Source organism: Seriola lalandi, unplaced genomic scaffold (assembly GCF_002814215.2).
Source record: "Seriola lalandi dorsalis isolate HSWRI2012SDOR001 ecotype SW California unplaced genomic scaffold, Sedor1 jcf7180002054966, whole genome shotgun sequence".
In the NCBI taxonomy this organism is placed as follows: domain Eukaryota; kingdom Metazoa; phylum Chordata; class Actinopteri; order Carangiformes; family Carangidae; genus Seriola; species Seriola lalandi.
In genome coordinates, this window is record NW_019525517.1 from 82,176 (window position 1) to 109,420 (window position 27,245).

At 40.4% G+C, this 27,245-nt stretch overlaps 5 protein-coding genes across 7 annotated transcripts in view; 1 reads left to right on the forward strand and 4 right to left on the reverse strand.

Annotated features, from left to right (window-relative positions):
• The window catches only part of smpdl3a (sphingomyelin phosphodiesterase acid like 3A), a 7,960-nt gene extending 6,161 nt beyond the window's left edge, over positions 1 to 1,799 (reverse strand). For both annotated transcript variants that reach the window (XR_002759939.2, XM_023395599.2), the window contains exons 1-2: positions 1,586 to 1,799; positions 457 to 670 (exon numbers count right to left, since the gene is read on the reverse strand). Coding sequence is in view for 1 of the 2 variants with exons in the window: in XM_023395599.2 (XP_023251367.1) it covers positions 457 to 670; positions 1,586 to 1,682 (311 nt within the window). In the remaining variant the exon portion in view is untranslated. The remainder of the gene's footprint in view (positions 1 to 456; positions 671 to 1,585) is intronic.
• Positions 1,800 to 3,873: 2,074 nt separating this feature from the next.
• Positions 3,874 to 5,233, reverse strand: LOC111646172 (fatty acid-binding protein, brain). Its single transcript, XM_023395603.2, has 4 exons — positions 5,151 to 5,233; positions 4,883 to 5,055; positions 4,486 to 4,587; positions 3,874 to 3,964 (listed from the first exon to the last, which is right to left on the reverse strand). The coding sequence occupies exons 1-4, from the start codon at positions 5,221 to 5,223 to the stop codon at positions 3,914 to 3,916; spliced, it is 399 nt and encodes a 132-aa protein (XP_023251371.1). The 5' UTR covers positions 5,224 to 5,233; the 3' UTR covers positions 3,874 to 3,913.
• Positions 5,234 to 10,398: 5,165 nt separating this feature from the next.
• On the forward strand, positions 10,399 to 14,868 carry LOC111646162 (uncharacterized). 2 transcript variants are annotated; one of them, XM_023395591.2, is made up of 7 exons: positions 10,399 to 10,527; positions 10,677 to 10,994; positions 11,122 to 11,403; positions 11,584 to 11,688; positions 13,532 to 13,618; positions 13,700 to 13,728; positions 13,904 to 14,868. In XM_023395591.2, the coding sequence occupies exons 1-7, from the start codon at positions 10,470 to 10,472 to the stop codon at positions 13,955 to 13,957; spliced, it is 933 nt and encodes a 310-aa protein (XP_023251359.1). In that variant the 5' UTR covers positions 10,399 to 10,469; the 3' UTR covers positions 13,958 to 14,868. The 2 variants fall into 2 exon arrangements, with proteins under 2 accessions (XP_023251359.1, XP_023251360.1); XM_023395592.2 differs by having other exon boundaries at positions 11,122 to 11,391.
• A 2,853-nt stretch (positions 14,869 to 17,721) lies between these two features.
• Positions 17,722 to 21,482, reverse strand: LOC111646193 (uncharacterized). Its single transcript, XM_087170880.1, has 2 exons — positions 21,187 to 21,482; positions 17,722 to 20,137 (listed from the first exon to the last, which is right to left on the reverse strand). The coding sequence occupies exons 1-2, from the start codon at positions 21,356 to 21,358 to the stop codon at positions 19,179 to 19,181; spliced, it is 1,131 nt and encodes a 376-aa protein (XP_087027006.1). The 5' UTR covers positions 21,359 to 21,482; the 3' UTR covers positions 17,722 to 19,178.
• Positions 21,483 to 23,396: 1,914 nt separating this feature from the next.
• On the reverse strand, positions 23,397 to 26,769 carry LOC111646190 (uncharacterized). The gene is made up of 2 exons (XM_023395623.2): positions 26,472 to 26,769; positions 23,397 to 24,638 (listed from the first exon to the last, which is right to left on the reverse strand). Exons 1-2 carry the CDS (start codon positions 26,641 to 26,643, stop codon positions 23,539 to 23,541), a joined length of 1,272 nt encoding a protein of 423 aa, XP_023251391.1. The 5' UTR covers positions 26,644 to 26,769; the 3' UTR covers positions 23,397 to 23,538.
• Positions 26,770 to 27,245: the final 476 nt, after the last annotated feature.

A 27,245-nucleotide genomic window follows, 5' to 3' on the forward strand; every position in this document is an offset into this window, starting at 1 on the left:
TGACTGCTTTGTTGTGACATCACAAAGTTCCAGAAGTCCTGACGGCTGGTTTTAAGGCTCAGTTTCTGAATACAGGCTGTGTGCATTTCTCTGTGGACTGAGGCTTTGATACTTTCACAGTATTAATATAGAAGCTAGAGCTGATCTATAATCACACTACACAGTATTTCTATTTTATCTTATTTAGTTTAGATTCTGTTTTATTCTTATTTTATTTCTTGTTACATTTTCCCTTCTGCTGCTGTGTCAAATTTGAATTTGAATTTCCTCTATGGGGGATCAACACAGGTATATCTTATCTTATCTTATCTTATCTTATCTTATCTGGAACCTTTAAAACCTCATCACTTTAGAGAGAGAGAAGGGTTTTAAAGGAAATGTGATCATGTTGCTGTAAAATGAAAGAGGATGTGAACAGAGGTGAAGCCGATCATCATCCCTCATGGGCGTACTGACCCGGTCCATATGATGAAGTCCTGCTGCTGCGTGAGCGGCGCCATGTGAGAGAAGGCGGACTGGATGAGGCGGTAGGGAGAGTCACACAGGAAGTCCCCAAACAGGCCGGCCTGGGCGGCTGGAGCTCCTTTGGAGGAGAAGCAAACCTTGGTGGGATCTGGGGCCAGGTGGTAGGTGGGGTCCAGGTGGAGGTCGGTGATGTGCCAGAACCTGCCTGGATAGACGGAGGGACGGTGAGAGATAGTGAGGAGAAGGCCGAGATAAAAATCCTGAAATATAGTTTAAGTGATTTAGTTTAAGTAATTTTTGAAAAGTAAAAATCTAACGTTAATTTATGATTGGCTAACAGGATATTTAGAGAAACTATCATTTGCATTTCACAAACTGCACTGCCGAGAAAATGTCTGTACTTTAATTTTTAGAAATGACAACACATGCTCTATACTGCGATATTTTTGACCAGATTTATTCAAGTAAGGGTTAAAAACTATTTCATTATGTATAATTAGTGTATTTGTTTGTCTATTAATGGTTTGGGTGTCTGATGAAGTTCTGTGTTTGTAATGTATCACAGGGCTGATATATTCATGTCTTACATTATTATCTCACAGCGCCGTCTTTCTTTCTTTCTTGGCTTAATTTGATTATTATTTCAATATCATTTGTTGCAAAGTTACAAAACAAACTTAAAACCTGTTTTGAAATTAAATTAATAAAAGTAAAAATTCCATAAAACCATCATTAGCTCCATTAAATGTACAAGTGCATTAAGAGATTGTTCTCTGGCCAGACTCCGTTTGAAAAACTGCCAACTATTAAGTTTTTGATCATCTTTAAAAAAGAAAGTAGATTTAACAGAATAATTTAACGCCTGATATAAATCCACCAGGTCTTGGGGTCAATTCGGCCAACATGACATCCAACTTCCGGCTTTAGATTTAAGAAAATATCGAGTTTTCTCTCGCGACCAAACCCGGTTCTCTCTGTTCAGTGAAGCCTGAAGCAGACAAACTAACCGTCTTCATTCCCGCTGTGGATGTTGGAGCTTGTAGTTCTGTGGAAAGTGACACGAGGCAGAAATAATCCAATACAGTTCTCATTAGCCGAAAGACCCGGGGTTTCTACTCACCTGTGCCCGGCAGGTAGCTGCTTCTGGTCGGAGCCGCCTCGAGCGGAGCCGCGGTGCACAGCAGCAGCAGCAGCTCCAAACACGGAAGTTGTTCCATGTTGAGTGTGTTTACAACTGATACTTCGGTGTATCACAGAGACTAAATATCACCTACACTCTCTGACCTGTGTAGGAACCCTCTGAAATAAACAGGAAGTACAGCGCACAGCTGGTCACGTGATCACGCGCCTGTGTTTTGGAGGAGGAGGAGGAACTTGTGGAGGAGGAAGAGGAACAGGTTTGTCCTCAGTGGCGGGAATTAACAGAGTACATTTCCTAAATATGGAACTGAGGAGTAACAAAAGTCATCCCAGACCTTTGACCTTATTAAGACGGTCAGTACACACACACACACACACACACACACACACACACACACACACACACACAGCTGGGGAACAGGGACAGTAAGTGTGTTTCCATTAACCTGCTAAATGTGCAATTTGAAAATGCAAACTTAAAAACAATAATGGAAAAATGTCTTCGCTCGCATGATTCGACAAAGCGATATTTTGCTAAAGTAAAATAGTCAAGTCGTGGCGCCTGTCGTATCAGACCGAGAGGCCGACAGGTGGAACTGTTCATTCAGTGGAAACATCATTATCAGCTGCGTTCTGTCGACTTTCCTAAAGAAATTATTTCTGTTTTGTGCAAAAGTGCAACAGAAACCCAGAAACAGAAAGTCTGCTGTTCCTGAAGAGACAGACTGACACTGAATATGTCAAACCAATATAACTATTATCAAAGCGTCTGAAATCAGGTGAAGTGCCATCGTGTTGATGCAGGTTTATTATGCAGCAGGTTTTCAGCTGGTGTGGGACATTTGTGGAAACTGATTCTCAAACTAATCAGATTCTTTTATTGTGAAACTAGAGTAGTGACACAGTGACACTTCATGGCCTCGCATCTTCTCTGTTCCCCTCCTCCGTAGAAAGGTCAGAGGTCAGGTAGTGATGTCATGTGAGAGGTCGTGGCTTCAGAGTGTGCGGTGAGTACGGCGAAGCGTGTGTTATTTTAGAGGTATGATGTCACCGATGACAGGTGAAGCCTCGCCTCTCGTCTGTACCACGTCACCGCTTTTGGTGGCGGTTTAAATTATGGAAATGATAAACCTCAAATGATATTTAATAGTTTTTGGTTTATAACACTGACTGACATTCACTGTTTTATTTATCATGGATCCACCAAGGAAAACTACGACTTCTCCAGTTTGACACTTTGATCTAATTTCCCACAATAAAGTACGAGTATAATAAAGTAACATTATTATTGAAGCTTATTTTTTTTCTTAAAGACATATGTTGATTGCTTTTACAGCACTTACTATCATGGAGGACCAGGGACGTCATAGGCATTAAAAACAGGATTTGTGAAAAGAATTTGTAAATGAACGATTAATCCATCAATAAATACTTCGGATTTAAAAATGGATTTACAAAAACAACATAAACCATTTATAAATACAATTATTAATTAATGAATAAATAATAGACTTTGAAAAACTATTTGAAAGGGCATTTAAAAATGGGAATACATCTGGAGTCTGTCTTTAATTTCCATTTTCAGTTGCTTTTTATCTACTAGCTAATTGATTAGCTTAGTCATTTAGCTTCTCCTTTCAGCCTCTTCATGATCTGGACCGTCGGTGCTGGTAAAACCCACTGGTTAACTCTCCAACCAATCAGAGAGCTTTCAATAATAAATGTTTTTATAAATGTTTTATGCTGTTTTTGTAAATCTATTTTTAGATTGTTAGTATTTATTGATGGATTAATCCTTCATTTATGAATTCTGTACCATCATATCTGATACCATCATAGTTTTCCTGATACGTGTAAAATACAAAGGTTTGCATTTGCCTGTTTTACATTCTGACCAGTAGATGTCGCTCTTTTAGAAATGAAGCTTTTGTGGAGCCGCCTTGCAGAACTGGTTCAGGTGTGACCATCACTAAGGTGAAGGTTTGGACCGACAGGTGCCTGAGGGTCAAACTGATCCTCCTATCAGAGGACATGGATTCATTCAGTGAAACAAAGGAACCATCAGAGACAAACATTTTCTCTCTGTGTTTTTTATTTCATGTTTCACAGGGTTGCAAAGACGATCCATCCATCACGACAGAAATGTATTCATATAAAAAAAAACAACAGTTCTTACAAAACGTGCAGCCTGCGGGTCGTGAACATGTGGAGGAGCATGAAGTGCAAAGAGAAGCAAACAGTCAGTCAATAATAATTATAAAATCAACGCTTGTTGGCTGGTTCACTGGGAGGCTGTTGCTCGCAGACCTCATGCCTTCTCGTAGGTGCGCACCGCATGGATGTCTTCAAAGGTCAGATTCTGCAGGACAGAGGAAGCGGTTACCATGACGACAAACTTAACCACCGAAGCAGCTTTGTGGCAGCAGCTGAGTTTAATTTATTCTACACAGAGGAGCTGAATCCTTTCGTCCTGACTGAAACAAACTGATTCTTGGCTGAAAGTTCGAAGTGGTTTGTAACTTTTTGTTCCTTATTTCTTATATATCTGCAACGCCTCTGTTTTTAAGGGCCTTTGTTTTTAAAAAGATCCTAAAGAAACCACCTGAAAAAGTTTCCCACACACGAGACTCTTAATAATAATATTATTAATGATAATGTCCTCAGCTGCACGTTGTCCTCAGAGTTTATCACCTGCGACTTTTTCTCTGAATGGTTTTATTAAACTTTAGTTTCCAATAATCCATCTGTCATTAGTGGCTGCAGTGTTACACTAGTGTGCAGAGTTCCAGTGTCTCTCTCTCCTTCGTTAGTAAATGTACTTCATTAAAGTCGTGTATAAAGTCGAGCCAGGCAGGAATAAGAAGCGACTGTTTGTCTCACCATGACCAATTTGCCGTCCTTGATTTCTCTGACAAACTTGGTCTCCTTGCCGTCCCACTTCTGGACGTGGACCAACTTGTCTCCCTCCAGAGCGACTGTGGACTGAAAGACAAAAGAGGAGAAGGTTTTTTGTTGTTATTTTGGCAGAAAATGTGTGAATTAAGATGCTGCCAAATGCGGGTCTATTATTTCCAGAGGTCTCAACATGTCAGGCCTCGTCACTGATCCACCAATAGAAAAACAAAGAAGCACTCCCATAATAACTTCATTTTTTTATTTATCATCAGAGAACAGTGATGAGAATGAAGTCTTGGATTAAATACATGATTTGATTGAACAGAAGCAAATTGAAACCCTGCTTGTGTCTCATATACATTTTAGATGGACGTGGTCTTACTTTGCAGTTCCTGTCGTCGGCGGTGGTTTCGTCAAACTCCTCCCCCAGCTTGAAGGAGATCTCTGTGTTTTTGAAGGTGCTCTGGGTGCGGACCACCACCTTGTCGCCCTCCTGGCTGATGATCACAGTCGGCTTGGTCACATTACCAACCTGCCGGGTGGCGAAGCCCACACCTGAGCAGGGCACAGGGAGGAAAGCTTCAGCTTTACTGCACATGTGAGTGAAATGAAACAAACAGAAAATGGTCCAATAAAGAATAATCACTCACCAAGTGCTTTCATGTACTCATCGAAGTTGTCGCTGTCGACCAGTTTCCAAGTGGCACAGAAGGCGTCGACCATGATGAAGGCTTCTTTCAGAGAGGCAAACTAATGTCCAGACGCACTGAGCAAGCTGCAGCTTCTGCAAGTTTCCCCCTTGTGTCATTCTGCCTCTTATTATTATGCATGCAGGTGGGTGGCTTCAAGCATCCCATTGGCTCAGGAGATTTTCTCTGACTTGTGATTGGGTGTTGAAATTGGGTCATGGTCTTATGGACGCTTAGACAAGTAAAAAAAAAAAGCTAAATTAGCCCATTTGTATGCCTAATGATGTAATTACTCTCATGCACGGGTGTCGCTCGGGTTCGGGAGGTAAAGTTTCACATCTCAGCTTCAAGAAGGAAAAAGATTCAACACTAAAACTCCCTGAGGTCTGAACATGAACCTTCTCTGTCAGACTCTGACCGCCTCCTTCTTCACTCAATCAGCAGCTTAATCCATATTTATGTTTTAATTCACTTCCTCGTCTTAATCCCCCGTCGGCCTGGAGTTTAGAGAGCCGGCCTCCGTGTGTCTGGAATGTGTCCTGACATCCAGCCAAGCAGAATCAGTGTGTTTGACAGCCCTTTGTCCTTAACTGCATTAACTGCCCCCCCCCCTGCAATTTATTCATGCTCAACACACACACTAATGACTGTTACTACATGTGTGTGTGTGTGTGTGGTGTGTGTGTGTGTGTGTGGTGTGTGTGTGTGTGTGTGTGTGTGTGTATGTTCGTGTTGTATCTGCTTCAGGAAGTTTGGTGATTACAAACTGTTACAGTCAATAATATCCTCATTTATTGATGATTTATACATGATTTATTTATTTATCCCGTGTTTCACCTCCATGTGTGAAATTCAGGCGGCACATGTAACATGTCAAGACTTAGAAAAAGGCCTCCTGCACCCAAACCCTAAACCCAACAGGAAGTCAGCACATTTTGAATTTACTCTGCAAATTAAGGACATTAAACTTTAAAGAATTCTTGCTAGAGAATTAATTTTTGTTTGGTCGGTCCGATCTTAAAACCTTTGTGATGCTAAAGAATAAAGCTCTTGGGTTTTCGTCAGAGGAACTGCCCGTGGCAGATTTCTGTGTTTCTCCATAAAACAGGAAGTTGTTTTAAGTCTAGTAGACATTGTTCAAACTGTCCCAAACTTTATAAGATTGTCAAGAGTCCCACACTGAAGACATATTCAATATGAAGTCATAGTCAAAGCACCACCTACTGAAAACAGGAAGTAACCCTTTCAGTGACAGTCAGTCAGTGTCAGTTGCGACCTTTTCTTGAAACGTTCATTGTCTGGTTTACACTTGATTTACAGCAGGTGGTGCGGACAGGGCGAGGACTGCTGCTTTCATTTCCTTTTGCTTTTCAAAATAATGGTTGAGAGAGATATTTCTGAGGAATACAAGAGTGAAGAATTTACTTTTCTTTTTGGTGGGCAGCTTAATTAATAAGAATGTAGGCAGACATATATCAGCCTTCAGTCACTACTCAATAAACACACGTCTGGTTTGTTTGTATTTACTGGACGTGATGACTGAATAAAAATTAATGCAACCTTTTCTTTGAGATGTTAACTTGTATTTTCTCATATTAGAAATAAACATTGTGCCTGTTACTCACTTGATTGATCTGCTGGCTGTAGATTCAGATGTGAGGATCCCCCTGATGGTCTTTTTCCTTTTCCTCTTTTCCTCTTTTCACTTCCCTTCCTTCTGTCTTCAGTGTCTTCTTCCTTCTTTCTTTTCTTCTCATGTTCACTTTGTCTTTTTTCACCTTCTTTCCTTCTTTCTTTCCTCCTCTCTTTTTCTTCATCTCATCTGAAAACGTGAAAATCCCCCTAAACTGAACATGTTGTCACTGAAGATGAAGAATATATTTTCAGTGTTGCAGTAAAACAAGTTTCACTCACAGGATTGATGAAGATTTAGGTCATGTGTATGTTTGGGTGTCCGCATACTTTTGGCCACATGGTGTTGGCGGATTCAGGGTCTCTGGCGCCACCGTGTGGTGAGGGAGAGAAACACACAGTTCTCTGCTGAGATTTCTCATCAGAATCTAAACTATATTCTTCTTTTATTCTTTTATGATCGACTTTTCTGAAGGTTGTTCTTCAGCATCGTCTTGTATCATTTCCTCTGATGATACTCATATGCAAATGTTATAAATGCACAAATATAAAATCACTATATATGACATTTATGAAAATATAAAATTAATAAATTATATGAAAACTTTTAGACCTTGAAGCCTTTTATATATAAACCTTTTCTTGCTTATACAAATTAAATTTATATTGTAAACATTTATGGTCGCAACATGTTATTTTAATATATGTACATGTACAAATCTTACTATGTGCATTTGATATGTGTTATAAACTCATATCTTCATATATTCAGAGGATGTTTATATGTGATAATAATATGTGACATATGTGTCATATATTTTAGCACTAACTGCTCTGCAGCAAATGAGAGACGGATATTATGGAAATAACTGAAAATCAAAAATCAAAAACATGGAGTAAATTCAACTTTATTATATAAATAATGAAAATTATAAACAAAACATTCACAAAAAACACAAAATAAATCTGTTAAACATTCTGGATATAAGAGCTGATGTATATGTTTTTATGTTTATGGCGTATGAAGCATCTGCATCTGAAATAAGGAGAAAAAATAATTTTGGAAAATTTACAATAAATCAGAGAAAATAATGAACACAAGTAATAACATGTAATAAACAGAAAACAAAAAAGAGCTAAATGACAAACAGAACAGAAGAATTAAGTTTTAAAAATCTTAATTTCAGCCATGTGGAGACAGTTTTACAGTTTCTGTCTGTTGTGTCTCTCTCCACCTCTAGAGGGCGTCCTCACTCTGTCACTGGCTCACATCCCATTCACTCACACATTCACACCTCGTGTCCGTTAATGAAAAACAGCTGTTATAATGCATCGCTCTAATATTTCCTGTACTGTCATGTTACTGTAATGAAGCGAAGGGAAGAAACAACAGATATAAAAACATTAATCAGTTACTGGCGGTAAGAGCTGGAGGGAGCCTCGATAGGGCTGTAGGTCACTGCTTCATCTTCATCTTCATCATCATCATCCCCTTGAACCTGCGAGGAAACAGTTCATCACACAGATTACTGACAGTCAGGAGGTCGTGGGCTCATCCGGGCTTTAGTCTTGGTCTTCTTGTTGAAGCTGATGGATGTGTAGGAAACTCCGTCCTCAGGATCGTCCTGTACAACACAAGCAACATCTGTTCTGTAATACAATATATATACATCATAAACAACATATACATCATATACAATATATAGAACAAACTCACCACGTTTCTGTCCGTCTGACTTTTGTTCCCTGGAATGAAAGAAGAAGTTGAGTTCAGCATCGACAGTTTCATTTGTTTAATTTCAGGTTCATCAAAGTTTCTAGTTGATAAAAGTTTCACCTTCAGTTTTCTTCCGTCTGACGATGAGAATGACAACGATCAGGAGAACTGCTGAGGCCACACCCCCCACCCACCTGAGAGAGAGACATTATATACAACCAGCCCCCACCCACCTGAGAGAGAGACATTATATACAACCAGCCCCCACCCACCTGAGAGAGAGACATTATATACAACCAGCCCCCACCCACCTGAGAGAGAGACATTATATACAACCAGCCCCCACCCACCTCACGTAAAAGCTTAACATTAAAATGCCAGAAGGATGAGGATTCCTGGGTGGGAGATAAAAACAGCTCTGCTGACACTAGATGGTGGTCTGTGAAACCAACAGGGAGGATGTTGCTGTTCGTGACACGAGCTGTAAAAGCAGCAGAGATGTAAAGTCTGTCCAGCCTGGCTGCACTGACCCTGCCGTCCGAGACTTTGACCCAGGAGTACTGCCTGACTGACGGATGCTTCATCCTCCAAACATCCACCAGATCAGCTTCTCTCAGCAGCTGGGCCAGAGAGGAGGAGGACTGAGGGTGGGGCTCCTGTCCTGTCCTGTCCACCCTGTTAGTACAACAGTTCCAGTCCCCCCCCAGAATAACACACTCACCCCTATTACACTGGCTGAGTCTGTCCTTCAGCAGCTGGAAGAGAACGAGGCGTTCAGGGCCGTGGTTAGGAGCATATATGTTTATAAAGTTAAAAACAACAGAGTCTATTTCTGCTCTGACCATGAGCCCCCTGCCCCTCTCTATCTCAGTGCTGGATAAAATGTTTACTGCTAAACTGGGGGAAAATAAAACAGCGACTCCAGCACTTAAATTGGAGCCGTGACTGAGCACATGCTGCCCCCCCCCCACCATAAGCCCCAGTCTGCTTCATTCAGAGGGTCACTGTGGGTTTCTTGCAGGAAAATTACATCCAGCCTTTTGTCCCGGACGACCTCTGTGACCAAAGCTCTTCTCTGAGCATTTCTACCCCCGTTAATGTTTAAGGAAGCCGCCCTGAAGCCCGGCATCAGACGAGAGACAGACAGACAGACAGACAGACAGACAGACAGACAGACAGACAGACAGACAGACAGACAGAAACAGCAGAGAGGAAACACCCTGTGTTGTGTGTTCATTATTTGCTTACCTGGATAATTTCATTCTTTTTACTTTTTTGGTGCTTTTTAAACTTTTCCTTAAGGCGGTGACGTGTTTTTTTAGTCTGTATCGTTTCTTGTCGTCCAGCAGGTCCACCCCCACCAGCTTCTGCAGAGTGGACACTGACTGGATGAACTTTCCTACATCAGGAAAGAAATCTTTCACATTGACTTGTCTGCCAAATGTTTCATCCAGAAAATCGTTGATGTCTCTCAGAGAGTACAGGTCTGTATTCTGAGAGACACTTTCAGCTACAGACAGACAGTCCGAGTCACTACAGGCACCAAACACTAACTAATTATCTTACAATTAAACCAGTTACCAAACAATAACACACAGTAAGAAAAAAAGAACCCGGAAAACACACACACTCAGAGAGAGAGAGAGAGAGAGGGAGGGAGAGAGAGAGAGAGAGACACAGAGAGACACAGAGAGAGAGACACAGAGACAGAGAGACAGACAGAGAGACACAGAGAGAGAGACAGAGAGAGAGAGACACAGAGAGAGAGACACAGAGACAGAGAGACAGACAGAGACACAGAGAGAGAGAGAGACAGAGAGAGAGAGAGAGGGGGAGAGATTGAGGAAGTGACAGTACAAACAGGAAGGAAGGAGAGGCTTCATTTCTCTTAAACACACATCAGTTCTCAGACACAGAGAAACTCGGACACAATGACTGAAATCAGGATTAAAATGTCTTTATTTCTGATACTCGGGCTCCAGATCACAGGTAAGGATGTATAATGTAACTTTATTGATATCACTGATGATACATTACTACATTTCTCTAATGAGGACGGTTCAATTTGCTGTTTGACTTTCATCTGATGAGTTTTGTGAACTAACATGGTTCATGTTTCTCTCTCATCTTCTCCACAGAAGTGACGGGACAATTTTCCTCCTCCGTCTTTGTCAGAGATGGAGATGACGTCACTATGTCCTGTAAAAATGTGTTCGATGGTCAGGATGAATGTGACAGTATTAACTGGTTCTTAATTGGTTCAAGAATCACAGACCTGGTTAGAAAAGGGAAGATTGTTAAAGATGCCGACCCTAAATCAGACAGACTGAGTCTGACACAGAACTGTTCTCTGGTTCTGAAGAAGGTCACAGCTGGAGACGCTGATCACTACAACTGTCGACAGTCCAGATCAGGACATGATCTAAACACTCTGGTTTATCTGTCTGTTGTTACCAGTGAGTATTTACATCAAACTGTCTGTTAGAACAAAACACTGAAATTTTACAATCATGATGATTATTACAGTGATGAAGTTCATTTCTCTCTCTTGTCTTTCTCTCTCAATGTCTCCGTCTTCACCAGTGACTGAACAGAAGGACGGTGATGAGGTGAAGTTCACCTGCTCTGTATCACCTCATGTATATTTCACACACACAGTGAAGTGGCTGCATGAGCGTCAGAATGAGGATGAAGGCAACACAGACATAAAGACATCACAGTCTGAGAGCTCAGCTACTGTCACGTTTCCTTCCTCTTATCTCAAGAAGCCAAAGTATCATGAGATGTTTCAGTGTGAAGTGACTGATGGTTTCGGAGGAAGAGAGTTGCTCAACTTCAGTGCTCCGTCCTCAGGTGAGAAACCAGGTGAGTGTATGATGAGCTGTTTATAATCACCTTAATCTGATGTGAATGACAAACTCACTGAGTTTATTTCATGTGTTCATGATGATATTGTTCTTTTCCATTCAGCTCCTGCAGATGATAATTGATGAAGCGTTTCCTCACCACAGACGTTTGTTGGGTTTTGTTCTTTCATTTGTCCAGGTGAGGACAGGACAACAAGTGTCCAAACAACAACTGAAAACAGGAAGAATTCCCTGATGGAGCCGGCAGCACCTGACCACAGTGACACGTCACCTAGACAACCAGGTACTGACTCAGACTTTGTTTTCTAATATTTCCATCCTCTTCCCAGACTGGAGGTTATACGTGGCTGTGGCCGGGGGTTCAGCAGCATTCTGGGTAATCAGACTGACACTCGGCTGGGTGGAGATATTGATTAATTCAAGTTCGTTTTTTTTTTCTTTTAAAAATTAAAAAAGTAAAAAACAGCACTGAACCTTTTTTCGTTGTTGTTTTTTTACGTTTAATTCTCAAAATTAAAAAACGAAAACTCAAATTGAAACCGTCCAGTTCTTCTCTTTGCAAATTCCTTTATTTTCCATGTTGAACTGAAGAATGAAGAAAGCTAGTCATGTGGCATGGAGGTTATTGTAAACATTTCAAAATAAAAGCCAAGAGGAAAGAGCGGCCTTTCTATAAAGAGTAAATTATGCATCACAGACAGAGAGAGAGTGTTTATTATCTGTTCATGTCCCTGACGTGGGTCAGAGGAGAACAGATTCTGGGGTTAGATCCACAATATCTAGGAATTTGAATGTTTCTGGTTCATGTTGAAACTCGACCTCAGAGGTCAATAATGTGTAAAACAGCCACGGTATATGTAGTTATGGTTACTTTGCTCTTAATGATGGAATCAATAGCCTAAAAGCTGCTGATATGACCATGATCAATACAGCTGTGGCAGATGGATTTGTCCACCATGTGATTGTAGTCGGCTACAAGCAGCAGCAGCTCGATCATGGAGGAGAATATCAGGTGATTTGATGAGAGGATGAACAATGATGTGGTGACAGTGGAGACCTCTGCTGGTCACTGTAGACAACACTGTCTGGGAAGGACCACACAGTGTTAATCAGGTTATTAATATATATAATATAAGTAAATAATACATCACACACTTCTGATGAAGCATTTTTCATGTCTTAATGCAAATGAAAAGAGATCTTTCTCTGTCTGTCTGTGCTTGTAGAATTTTACACTTTATAGAAAGGCCACTCTTTCCTCTTGGCTTTTATTTTGAAATATTTACCTTTACTTCCATGCCACATGACTACCTTTCTTCATTATTCAATTCAACAAGGAAAAATAAAGTTTCTTCTAATTTGATGTTGTTGTTTTTCGTGTTTTGATTCTGACAATGAAAAGACTTTTTTTTTTGTTCAAAAATGCTTTTTGCTTTTTTTTTTTTTTTTTTTTTTTTTTTTTTTTTTTTTTTTTTTTTTTTTTTTTTTTTTTTTTTTTTTTTTATTGTTTTTTGCTTTTTGCTTTTAGTTTTTTGTTTTTTTGTTTTTTTTGCCTTTTGTTTTTTTTTTGCTTTTTGCTTTTTGTTTTTAGGTTTTTTGTTTTTTGATTTTTTGTTTTTTGCATTTTGTTTTTAGGTTTTTTGTTTTTTGATTTTGTTTTTTGTTTTGTGCTTTTTGCTTTTTGTTTTTTGTTTTTAGGTTTTTTGTTTTTTGTTTTTGTTTTTGTTTTTTTTGCTTTTTGTTTTTAGGTTTTTTGTTCTTTTGTTTTTTGTTTTTTGCATTTTGTTTTTTGATTTTGTTTTTTGTTTTGTGCTTTTTGCTTTTTGTTTTTTGTTTTTAGGTTTTTTGTTTTTTGTTTTTGTTTTTGTTTTTTTTGCTTTTTGTTTTTAGGTTTTTTGTTCTTTTGTTTTTTGCTTTTTTTTTGCTTTTTTTTTAGGTTTTTAGTTTTTAGTTTTTTGCTTTTTGTTTATAGGTTTTTTGTTTTTTCCTTTTTATTTTTTTTTTTGCTTTTTGTTTTTTGTTTATTGCTTTTTGTTTTTTGTTTATTGCTTTTTGTTTTCAGGATTTTAAACAGAAGAAGAAAATGTCAAAATGCTTGAGTGTTTTTATTCTACTGTCACTTGCAGGTTGGCTGAGGCTTGTTATCGTGTCTGTGGGTTTAACCCTGCTCATCCTGAGTGTTGTGACAGTCGACATATGGACGAGATCTAAAGGTGAGAACTTTCACACATGAGTTTGGATGAACCTGGATTCACAGTGTGGAAACTAAACTCGACTCTTTTGTGACTTTTCAGGAAACAAAACACAGACGGACGACGACGATGTGAGTTTAACAACTGAACATTCAAACGTCCGTCTTTGTGGTAGTTCAGTCAAACAATACATTTGATTCAAAGTGCAGGATCACCATGGCAACATGGTACCAACACACTTTACAATTAAAGTAGAAGCAGATAAAATAATGAACATGAAAAATAAACATGTACTTGTTCCCTCAGGCGCATAATGATGAAGATGAAGATGAAGACAAAGTGAACTATGAAAACGTTTGACTCCACTGATCAACAACGTCAGCATCAACTACCGAGCATTTACAACCTTTAAAAACTACGGTGGCCCTGAAGCTCAACACGCTGCACCTGAAGAAAAACACCTTCACCTGTTAGAGCGCGTACCAAGAAGGTGTGGTCCTAACCGCAGCGCCACAGGTTCGAGTCCCACCTGTGGTTCTCTGCTACAAGTCGTCCCCTCTGACTTCCTGTCTCTATCAGAATAAAGGCAGAAAATAACATTAAGAGACAGTGATGAACCTGGACGGGACGCACCTGCTGGACGTCTTCCAGGCGAATCCCTCCATGTTCACTTGATGTTCAGTGGTTTTAACTTCACGAAGCGTTGAACAACAAGTGTGTCCCAGCAGGTCCGTCACTTTTTAGAGTCCCCCTGGAAACGCCTCCGTTGTGTTGTGAGTATTTGCAGCAGGTGTGTTGTCAAAATGTTTTCTGAAATACTTTCTGTTTTTCTGTTTTCATGTGTTTTGTTGAGTTGCAGTGTGTTGAGCTTCAGGGCCACCGTACTTTACACCAAAAACAGATGTACATTTTACAAAAGCTGTCAGAGACACGTGATTTTTCTTCTTTATTCTTTTCTTGTTTTTTCTTCTTGTTTTTTCCTTTTTCTTGTAATACTCATGTTTCTCATCAGCGTTTGGGCTGAAATCATTATTAAAAACAAAACAAAAACTTGCCTCTCCGGGCTTCCATACCTTTGTGTTTTGATGGATGAAAGGATTTGTCAGAGTTTCCGTTGAAGTGTTTGTAAATGCTTTTTGAGTTTGCCTCATTCTTATTATTTATCTTACTTGGGAACTATTGTAAGTAACAGATTATATGTTTGCTGGAGTCACATATGTTTAATTATGTCTTCATTATGTTTAATTGATTATTGAAGAATAAACCTGTAAGTCCAGTGACGGGACTCTGGATCTTTTTTCTGGAGCTCAAGAGTTTCTGAGACGATGTTTTTCATCAGCGCAGCGACATTTACAGCAACAGCTGACCGTCTCCTGATATTATCACCAACCCGTCATATGAAGAATCGGCTCTGTGACTTTCACCCTCAGATCCATCAGACAGTCATTCAGCTCTCAGTCTGTTGGAGCTCATGAAGCGAGTGACTGGAGGTCTCTCTCGTTTCCCTGTGAAGCAGGAGTTTCATCATCAGTCCAGTCAGAGCAGCAGTCAGCGGCTCGTGTCCTTCATGTCCACGCCGAACCACAGCTTCCTCATCTGCTGCTGCACGTTAAGCTCGTTTCCCAACACGGCACCCTGCACTGGGTTTCACAGGATGTGACATCTGGCCTCTGCTGATTGGTGCTTAGACCGCTGATTATGATTGTTACTGGATTATTAATCTGCCTTTGCAAGAGAGAATTAACACAATTCTTAACATGTAAAAGTAAAAAACTAAACTTTAGCTGCTCAAATTGAGAAATTCAGGAGGGAGAAGTGAGAAGCTGATTCGTTCTGCCCACGGAAATATAGCCACTTACAACAGAGAGGGAGAGAGGGAGAGAGACAGAGAGGGAGAGACAGACAGACAGAGGGAGAGAGACAGACAGAGGGAGAGAGACAGACAGAGAGAGAGAGGGAGACAGAGAGAGAGAGGGAGAGAGAGAGAGACAGAGAGAGAGAGGGAGACAGAGAGGGAGACAGACAGAGAGGGAGGGAGAGAGACAGAGAGAGAGAGACAGAGAGGGAGAGAGAGAGACAGATCACCTGCTGCAGCTCAAACTGTGTCCTATAAAATATATTAGATTAGATTAGATTCAACTTTATTGTCATTGCACAGAGTACACGTACTAAGACAACGAAATGCAGTTAGTATCTAACCAGAAGTGCAAAAGAGCAGTTAAAGTGCAAGTGTGTGCTGTACAGATATGTAAAGTGAGGGTGTGCATATGTAGGGTACAATAAATTACACTGTGAATTACAATGAATTACAATGATGAGGTAGCGAATTACAATGATGAGGTAGCGAATTACAATGATGAGGTAGCGAATTACAATGATGAAGTAGCGGGAATAAATACAGTGAGTGCTAGACAATGAGTAGAGACGATTCAGAACAGTTCAGTGCAAGGTTAGGTGGCTGAGGGGGTTGGTGTGGCAGTCACAGTCTCTGGGTTGTGTGTGGGGGGGGGGGGACACCGGGGTTGTGAGTTCAGCAGGGTGACCGCTGCAGGGAAGAAGCTTTTCCTGAACCTGCTGGTCCTGGAGCGGAGAACCCTGTAGCGTTTCCCTGAGGGGAGGAGGGAAAACAGTCTGTGGCTGGGGTGGGAGCTGTCCCTCACGATGCTGCGCGCCTTCCGCAGACACCTCTTGCTCTGGACAGCCTCGATAGAGGGGAGGGGAGAACCGGTGATGCGTTGGGCGGTTTTCACCACCCTCTGGAGTGACATCTGGTCCGCGATAGAGCAGCTACCATACCACACTGAGATGCAGTTGGTGAGGATGCTCTCGATGGTGCAGCGGTAGAAGTTCACCAGGATCTGAGGTGACAGGTGGGCCTTCTTGAGTCTCCTCAGGAAGAAGAGACGCTGGTGAGCCTTCTTGACCAGGGTTGAGGTGTTGAGAGACCAGGAGAGGTCCTAGGAGATGTGGACACCCAGGAACTTGAAGCTGGTGACACGCTCAACCTCCGTCTCGTTGATGAGCAGGGGGGCGGGTGTGTCACTCCTCTTCCTGAAGTCCACAATGAGTTCTTTGGTCTTCTTGATGTTGAGGGCCAGGTTGTTGTCGGCGCACCACTCTGCCAGATGCTGGACCTCTTCTCTGTACGCTGACTATTAGTATTAGTATTAGTATATTAGTATCACCATGACAACAGCAACACACTGTACCATGATGACAAACCCACTGTGTCCGGTCTGTGACGTGTTTGACCACATGAAAAGAAGAAGAAGAAGAAAGACTGAGGAAGTGAAACGTCTGAGGATGATTGGTTCAGATTAATGTTTGCATGAGTGCAGCTCTTCTTCTCTTCAGTGATGATCAGACACAGATGACACACACGAGATGATGTGTTACTGGTCTGAGACCAGTTGGTTCCTCTGTGTCTCAAGTCCTTTTCTTGGGAGAGCTGAGGGGGAGTGTTTTGCTGAGAATGTGGAGGTGTTTCCCTCTAATGATGACCAGATTCAGTTCAACACAGCCCCCACTCTCCCTTCTCCCGTCTGATCAAGCTTTTTGCACTTTCAAGTCTCTGCCATTCTTTAAAGGCTCTGACTTTAGATCAAACTCACATCCATCACAAAAGAATGAAACCTCAAAGTTCGCTGTTAAAGAAGCCATGATATGGAAACAGCATTTTTTAGCAACTCAACCCACAAATTGGAACCTCGCCCGCAGCCCGTTCACCGGTGTTGAAAGATCGGCCCTCAGTGGAGGAACCAGCCGGAGTGATGGGGGGGGGTGAAGAGTGTTGCTGTTGACTTTCAGATCTCAGATACCGTCTCTTGAGATGACACACATTTACCAGTCATCCTCACTTGCTAATATTTTTTCATAGGTGAGAGAAGGTCTACCATTTCTTCTTCTTTGGCTTTTCAACAGACTAGACCAGGGGTCGGCAGGTAAATTTGTTCTAATCCATTGGATGGCAGCCAGAACATAATCAAAGGCTCACATGTGGAACTGTGACCCACAGTCACATATCACACCTTTGGCTGATTTACTGAACTGGTGCTTTATTTTTCATATCTGTCACAATTCCCGAGCGTCCACACGAGACACAATGAGGAGATACTCCAGGGAAATGTTTTCAGCATGAAAAACTTTATTTTCTCACATGGCACCGTGCAAAAAGTCATCCAACAGAATGAACAGAGTAAGGGTGTCTGTTCACCTATTAGGCTGGCATGTCCCATTGCAGAGTAACTTAAACACATACCTACATGTACTATATGTAAGATTTATATATATATATATATAAAAAAAAATCTGTATGTAAATCTTTAGAAATATTTACACACCCACATGAATACATTCAGACAATACAAATACACATCCTCCCCTCTGCCCACTTCCGCAATTTAATACTGCCCTCCTGGAACTTATTAATAAGTACGCTGTGCAGTACTGTGCAGTGAGCATAGCATGTGATTCTTAATTTCAATTACCAAATACTATTAAATCATAACTCACTTGCCTCGTCCACTTGTTTACAGGTGACCAGCCACACGTCCTCCCTGCAAACACGCTCGCACGCAACTACAAATAACAAACAATGCATTACTAAAATCCCACCTGTGTGTTTATTAACCCTGTTGCCTTAATAACTGACTATATGCATTTCAATTACTCATATAAATAATAATAAAAGTAATATTTACTACTGAGGTGTGGTAACGGCACCCTGTTGTTACAATATCACACATTGAACCTCTGCTATTTCAGAGGTCTGTCAAACAATCAACAGAACCTTTGGAACGTCCTGTCAGAACTTTTCAGAAACAGCTCACAAGAACTGTAAAAAAAGAACTTTCTTACGCTTCAATTTTGTAGGCAGAAATCCCCAAAGAGGAAGTGATTCTGCGGGTAACTGAGATCTATTTTAACACGCGGCGCTGTGCAGCCTGCGGCTTGATGTGACCATTTGTGTCTGTCATTCTCTCTCATCATGGATATAAGTGTAATTAACATCTTCAGGTGGGGGTAGATTCTCTATTTGGACATTATAGATAAATGTGGGACTGTGAGTCTCATATTGTAAGATTAAAAAAAAAAAATAAAAAATCAGATGATCAAAATAATCTGCATAAAGTTTGACAGGTCTGAATTCAATTACAGGGATGTAGCTATTGTAAAAGTCATCTTGATTCAGTTGTGAACTTTATCCTTAACCTGAAGTTTTATCTGTATGGTTTTTCCTGTGTAAACTGATTCTCTGACAAAAACTTTACCACAAAGGTTGCAATTTTATGGCTCTTCACTTCCGTCAGTTCATGTGTGTTTTCTCCACAAAGCACGACATATAAATGCTCTCCTAGTAGTATGTGATCTTATGTGCTTTCGCTCAAGTGTTGCAGTGATATGGCCTCCGCCAGCGTGGGCTCCTCTCATGTGGGCCATCAATTATACACTAAGTATGAAAATACTCTCATGTGTTTTGTACAACTCTTGTATTTATGTAACCTGCATGAATTCTTGCATGATTTTACAAATTCGATGACCGAATGAATGTTTTCCCACAGGTGTTGCAGGGGTACGGCTTCTAACCTGTGTGAGTTTTTATGTGGGACAACAAACCTGATCTAGTTGTGGAACACTTCCCACATGTTTTGCATGAAAATGGCTTCTCACCTGTGTGAGTTCTTATGTGGACTTTCAAGACCCCACTGGTGACAAAACACCGCCCACATGTTTCACAAGAATATGGTTTCTCACCTGTGTGCACTCTCATATGTCTTCTGAATGCTGAAATGTCACTAAATCTTTTCCCACACGTGTTGCAGGGATACGGCTTCTCACCTGTGTGAGTTCTTATGTGAAGTGACAAACCTGATCTAGATCTGAAAATCTTCCCACATGTTTTGCATGAATATGGCTTCTCACCTGTGTGAGTTTTCATGTGAGTTAACAAGCCTGCTCTACTTCTGAGACGTTTACCACAGGTTTTGCATGGATATGGTTTCTCACCTGTGTGTGTAATCATATGGTCCAACAAAGCACCTCGAAACCAGAAACCTTTCTTACAGGTAATGCAAATAAATGGTTTACCACCTCTGTGGATTCTCAGATGTCTATACCATGGAGATTTAGTCTTAAACGCTTTTCCACAAGTGTCACATTTGAAAGACTTTTCATCTGTGTGAGTTTTAGACTTAGTCTTTGACTGTGCATCTGCAGTTGATCCTGAGTCCACATGTTGACTTCCTGTCTGATCTTGGCTCTCGGCTACAGGAGAGGTGTGAGAGAGGAGCTGGTGGTCACTGTCTGGTTCTGGTTCACTGTGGTCACTTTCCTCATGATCAGGAGTCAACATAAAGGTATCAGTCTCCAGCTTCAGTACAAGCTGCTCTCCCTCCTGACTGGTGCAGGTTTCCTCCTGTTCCTCTGTAACCTTTGGTGGTTCTGGGTCGTCCTGGTCCAGACTGGAGTTCCTCTCCTGGTTCCAGAGCTGCTGGTCACTGGGAACCTCCTCCTCCTGACAGACATGTTGCTGTGGGAGCTCTGGAGGGACAAAGGGACACAGGAAAGAGGTTACACATGGGATGATGGAAAAATGCTGAAGTTAGTTTCCGATTCAATAATGGAGGGGAAAGTTCAGTTACAACAATAAGTGATGATTTGTCCTTTTTTTTTAACTACATTTTGACACTGAATCTTTCATACTGTTTGAGACTCACTGTTGAATTTTTGTGAAATATTTATTTCATTAATGAAATTAACAACATAAAAGACCGACTGTGTCGATATTAAGTCAACTACACTTGTCAAATCTGAACTAAAATAAACGGGACAGTGTAAAGACTGTTTACAACAGTTTCCGATTTGTGAAGCCTTTGTTCTCTTTGTGAATACAAAAATATGTGGATTTAGCGGTTTAACATTATAATCAGAAAGTATGTATTTGTGGAGTGAAATCCAGCTTTGATAAATATGCGGTTTCTTAGTTGGACCTGGTCCGTGGTTGAAAAGTCTCTTCCTTTCCTAACCACAAAAATGGAGCAAACAGGATTGAAATGTTGAAATAAGATGACATGAAAGGAATATACAAATAGAGAAAGGTGAGCTGGTGAAATAATAGTGTAATAGAAATATGGAACAGAGCAAGAAATCAGAAAAAATTATATTCAGACATAAGTAGGCAACTTTCCTGGCATCCTGACATTTCTATACATTTGTTAAATAGAGAAAATTCGTTTTTAGTGGTTTCCACAATGGGAGTGAATTTAGTGAAATTACATTTATGTATAGGCTATAGTATTTTGTTGTGATGATGAAATTGTTGACTATAAATTCAATATATATGTTTTTCATGAATGACTCCTAACTGGATTTGTTTCCTATGTTAAAGGAGATAAGACAGGAAGCATTGAAGCTCATTTCGTTATCATTTAGAGAATCGACCAGCTCTTATCATGGCTGCCGCTCAGATACTTCCGGGTCACTTCCGTTTGAACCTTCCTCAGCACAAAGACTATTGGACCGCAGTCCGAGTCCAAAATGATCCACATTCCTTTGTTAGTATTTATCAAGACCATCGTGGTTTTACACACCTGTCCTGTGTAACTTTATTTCAGGTTTCAGAGCGATATCCAGCAGTCTCTGCAGGCGACCGACCTCTTCCTCGGACTCGACGATGATTTTTTCAAAGACTTCGAATATTTCTTCCACAGCAGCAGTTAGTCGCTGGTTGACGAACTCAATAAAATACTGAAGAGAAGACATCGTTGCTTCGTTACAGCTGGAATATTTAGCTGAGATACGACCACACCACCGTCTTCAAGCTGCCATCACACATCCACAGAGCTAACGCTGCTAGCGCGTCTTCTGTTTACTTCCGCCGGGTGTCACACTGTGAAGTTCCGGCAGTGCGAGCGGTCAAGTTCTTCTTTCCGCTTTAAGTTAAGATTTTTACATTTGCTTCATTTCACATATTTTCTATAAACGACTACATTCATTTTACTAATGACTTTTCAAGCAATTTTGTCAACATTTATGTTGCCTAGAACGAATGGAATAATTTGATATGGACAATTTAAATAACTCAGTGCAAATATCTGCATTCAAATGTTAATAAAGTAAACAAAATTATTTTCCACAAAATGTAGCTTTAAGTATGAAATGTAAAACTACTCATACATAATGTCCCCTGTCAGTGTCACTGAGACCATGAACAGCTATTTTTTGTAGCAACCAGCTGAGCTGGAGCTACTTTATTTTTATCTAGTTCGCATATTATTGGACACTTTAAAAAGACATCATAGTTCATGAGCTCATTCATCAGTTCAGCTAAGAACTTGCAGCTGTCAATGTGGACTAAATACTTACATTTGCCTGGTAGTAAAGTAGAAGTATACATAAAATGAAAATATGTCAAATAAATAATATAAAATAAACAGACATTTTGTGTTAAAGATTATCTGTGAAATCTAGATGATTTTATACTTACAGTACTTGAGTAAATGTGCTCAGTTACATTATCACTGCTGTAAACAAGCTTATTAAGACACTTCAATGAATCAAACTACCAAACTGTATCATATCACACTTTACCTGAACCTTCAGAAGATGAGCTGAGACACTGAAACACCTCTTACATGTTATAACTGAACACTATGAAAAGAACTCTTCTTCACTACGACTACTTCCACGTTGATGTCGGTCACACTGGTCAACTGTGAATATGGTATTCTGACATTATCACGTAACAGAGCTTCATTGTTTGAACAAATACATTAGAATAGAAAAACGGCATTGAATTGCCTATGTTCCTTTATACACTGATCACTGTATACATTGCTACCGCAAACTGGTGTTGCTCATATTCACCCTCTTCATTCTATCAATTCATTTGGGAACATCAGTCTGAATTACCAGCATTGAAAGAAATATTCTTGTTATCAAAGTTCTTTCACAAGTAAACACGTTTATTTATATATCACTTTACCTAAATCCATGTAAACAACTTGTGTTTGTGTTTAACCACTGAAGCCTGAAGCCACAATAAAAACTGTATAATGATGACATCAAAACTACAACATTAAAAGGACACGTTCTAGACAAAATAGGAAATAGTGTAGTTGGCAGGATGAAAATAAAAATGACCCAGCAGCACTCTCTAAAGAAATATAGTAGTTGAAAACTATTGTGGATCCATTGTTTACTCGCTCTGATAACTTAATAGAACTGTTTGAGCCAAATCATTTTAGAAGGGCATCGGCCAAAGGAAAAAGTCCAACACTTTGCCAACCAATGGTAAAACTTGACCACAGTACTCTATCAGTCAGTCAGTCACAGACATTTGTGTTCCACTGTTGTGGTCCAGCCAAAAATGACACTAGTTTAAAAATACCTAATGTCATTGCTGACGATGAACTATTTTAAAAATACTGTGACTAATTTTATACATTCAATTATAAAGATGAAACTATTGAGACTTTGTTTCATTCAGTTGGGGAATTCTTCTCCACCCAAGTTTCATCATTGTGTGTTTCCCCGTGTTGGGAAGTGACAAAGATATTATACAGTGTTTTCTCCAGGAACAACAGCAAACAGATGCTCTCCCACACATTTTGCAAACAGAAGATAAACTGCCTGGATGTGGACTCCTATGCCTTCCCGACTGAGACATGTCCAGTGTCCTTTCCCTCAGGTATAGTTATGTGACTTTCTGCGAGCGTGGGCTCTTCTCACGTGGGCTGTCAATTAACCACTAGTCTGAAAATACCTGCATGCGTTTTGTTCGACTTTTATATGCATGTGACCTGTATGAATCCTTGCATGCTTTTTCAAATTCAATGACTGACTAAATCTTTTCCCACAGGTGTTGCAGGGGCACGGCTTCTGTGTGAGTTCTTATGTGGATTTTCAAGACACCACAGTCAGAAAAACCTTTTACACATGTCTCACAAGAATATTTGCTGCTCACCGATGTGCACTCTCATATGTCTTCTCCATGCTGTAATGTGGCTAAATCTTCTCCCACAAGTGTTGCAGGAGTATGGCTTCTCACCTGTGTGAGTTCTTATATGGCCTTTAAGGGCACTCCTAGAAGCAAGACGTTTCCCACATGTTTCACAGGAATACGGCTTCTCACCTGTGTGAGTTCTCATGTGGACTTTCAAGTTATGACTAGATCCCAAACCCTTCCCACAAGTTTCACAGGAATACGGCTTCTCACCTGTGTGAGTTCTTATGTGGACTTTCAAGCTATGACCAGATCCAAAACCCTTCCCACAAATTTCACAAGAATACGGCCTCTCACCCGTGTGAGTCCTGATGTGCTTTTTTAATACTCTCAAGGCAATAAATCTTTTCCCACATATGTTGCAGGTGTATGGGACCTGATCTGTGTGTTCTCGCATGTGGATTAACCAGTCTTCTCTATTTCCGAGACACTTCCCACATGTTTTGCAAGAATATGGCCTCTCACCTTTGTGGACTCTCAGATGTACAATCAATTGACACTTATGATTAAAAGCTTTCTCACAGATGTAACATTTGAAAAACCTTTCACCCGTGTGTGTATCTCTGGTTGATCTTGTGTGGACTCTCTGATGAACATTCAATCGACACTTATACTTAAATGTTTTTCCACAAGTGTCACATTTTAAAGACTTTTTACCTCTGTTCATATGTCTGGTTGATCCTGTGTGGACTCTCTGATGAACATTCAATCGACACTTATACTTAAACATTTTTCCACAAGTATCACATTTGAAAGGCTTTTCACCGGTGTGAGTTTTAGAGTCAGGCTTTGAGATGGGAAAGTTGTATTCATTGTTACTGTGAGTCCACATAAAGGTATCAGTCTCCTGCTTCAGTACAAGATGCTCTCCCTCCTGACTGGTGTAGATTTCCTCCTGTTCCTCTTTAATCTGTAGCGGTTCTGGGTCGTCCTCGTCCATGCTGAAGTTCCTCTCCTGGTCACAGAGCTGCTGGTCACTGAGAACCTCCTCGTCCTCCTCGTCCTCCTCGTCCTGACAGAAATGTTGCTGTGGGAGCTCTGGGACAAAGGGACACAAGAAAAAGGTCACACATGTGATGATGGGAAAATGACAATGCTCAAGTTAGCTCCAGATTTGACAATTAAAGGAAAAGTTAAGTTACAATAAATTAATGATGATCTGTCTTTTTCAGCACATGTTGTGTAAGGACATTCTCTTTGAATCTTTCCAAATGCTTGAAACCCACTTTCAAATTTGGAAATCTTTATTTTATCTATGACAGCAACGACAAAAAGGGTATTTTAATTGAGTTTTCTCCAATATTAGACCATGTCTAGCTTAAAAACTCCTACTTTTATAATTATCAGACCTAAACTTGATTAACATATACATTCCAGTAAATGTTTAAAGATATTTTCACATTGCAAAAATTTTTATTCAGTCTGTGAAAGCTGGTAAGAGGACCCAGAGGCTAAACCCAGAACATGCTAGAACATTTACATCTCATCTGGCCTCAGGGTCACCTCAGGGTCACCTCAGGGTCACCTCAGGGTCACCTCAGGGTCACCTCAGGGTCCCCCAGGAGGAGACACTCCAGAGGCCCGTACTACACAGCAGGATCTGAGGTTATCGAGGTAACTTCAGGTTTAACTCTGGGTTTTCAGTCCTACGTCGGTGGTTCACGTGTCACCGGGGTAAATCACCATGGTAACTTAAGCTGAACTCCTGACCTGCTGCGGCGCAGGTTAACTTAGAGGATCAGATCAAAACCTGTCAACAGCCAAACTACTGACCAATCAGATCACTGGAAACACTGAGTCATCATTCCTACAGGATCCTGACAGGGACAAAGGACTTCACAATAAAGTGATCAATAATAACAAGCTGTAGATATAAAATGTATAAAATCTGTGGAGTAGTTTTCCTGTTTGAGTCTTTCCATGTGTCACTTTGGTTTTAAAACAAAGCTTCTAAAAAAAATGCACAGAACGTTTATCAGGCTAAATAATCAGCCAATATAATAACTATTAGAACTTCATTTTCATTGAACACAGACTCTTTAATGCAGGATTCCTGCCAGTGATGAAGCTTTTACTCTCCTCTTCATCACTGAGCTCAGAACATGAGGAGACTCTCAGAACAGAAAATGCTCAAACGTAATGATAATGAATTCACTTATTTACAATATATCTTTAGTCTGACTTTAACAGAAATTATATTTAGACATGGAAATAATATTTTTTATTCCAGTCATGTGATCGTATTGTTACATTTCACCTGGTTGAATGTCACTGTTGGACGTTGCTATAACTGAACTTACCGGCAATTATCAGCGTTTTATTCTCATATTAAGAAATTCATTCATGGTTCAGATGATGTTGCTTATAATTAACAACTCCGCCTCTTTCACGTGAACGCGCTCGTACCTGGACAGGTAAACCCAGGGTTAACTGGGCCAGGTGATCACATGCTTCGTGGTACAGGTGATCAGGACGGTCAATGTTAGGTTCAGTCAAGCCACATTACTAAAGGTTATCCTGGGTCTGTTGAACTTGCTTCGTGGTACAGGCCTCAGGACTACCTTGCTCCACCTGCGGCCACCGCGAGCCGACTATGGATAAGCAGCAGAAAATGGATGGATGAATTGTGAAAAAACACCAAAAAAAATGCTTTTTTTTTGTACCCTCATCCAGAGCACATCAGACCAGGTCCATGGGACAACTTTGTAATTTGGTATTAAACCATTTCTGCATTTTAATTGATGACAATAATAATTAAATTCATTTTTTATCTTGTGTCACGTTGGAAAATGCACTTATCTGGAGAAAACACAGTGAAGTAAGTGCAATATGAGCCACATTCATTTGTTAGTATTTAGTGGTTTTACACACCTGTCCTGTGTAACTTTACATCCGGTTTTAAAACGATATCCAGCAGTCTGCGCTGACGACCGACCTCTTCCTCGTACTGGACGACGGTTTTCTCAAAGACTCCGAATATTTCTTCAGCAGCAGCAGTTAGTCGCTCGTTGACGAACTCTCTCAGATACTGAAGAGAAGACATCGCTGCTTCGTTACAGCTGGAATATTTAGCTGAGATACGACCACACCACCGTCTTCAAGCTGTCATCACACATCCACAGAGCTAACGCTGCTAGCGCGTCCTCTGTTTACTTCCGGTGGGTGTCACACTGTGAAGTTCCGGCAGTGCGAGCGAGAAAACCTTTCCACATTCTACACCAAATGGTGTAGAATGTGGACTTTAATATCTACAACAAATTTCAAAAAAAAAAAAAAAAAAAAAGAAATTGGAATAATGATCTTCTAAAGATGCTTTATCTTTCTGAGGGCTCGAATTAAATGCTGTCTTTCTGCCTTTCACTGTACATACATGATCTGCTTTTTCTTCTCGTCCACAGTAGTCATATCTGCCTGTATTATGTTTACTTATTTTTAATTCAGTGTGTCCATATCGAAAGTTGTTACATTATCTTCCTGGGCACCTAATTTCTCCCACTGCCCTTTGACCTCTGTAAAACCACTGTCTGTTCCTCTCTTCATCTTATTGCTTTTGCCAACTTTACTTTGACCTCTGCTTTATAATGCTCCTGATTACTGTTCTGTTTAAGCTAATTGCCAAGTAAATGTTATCATATTTTGTGGCCT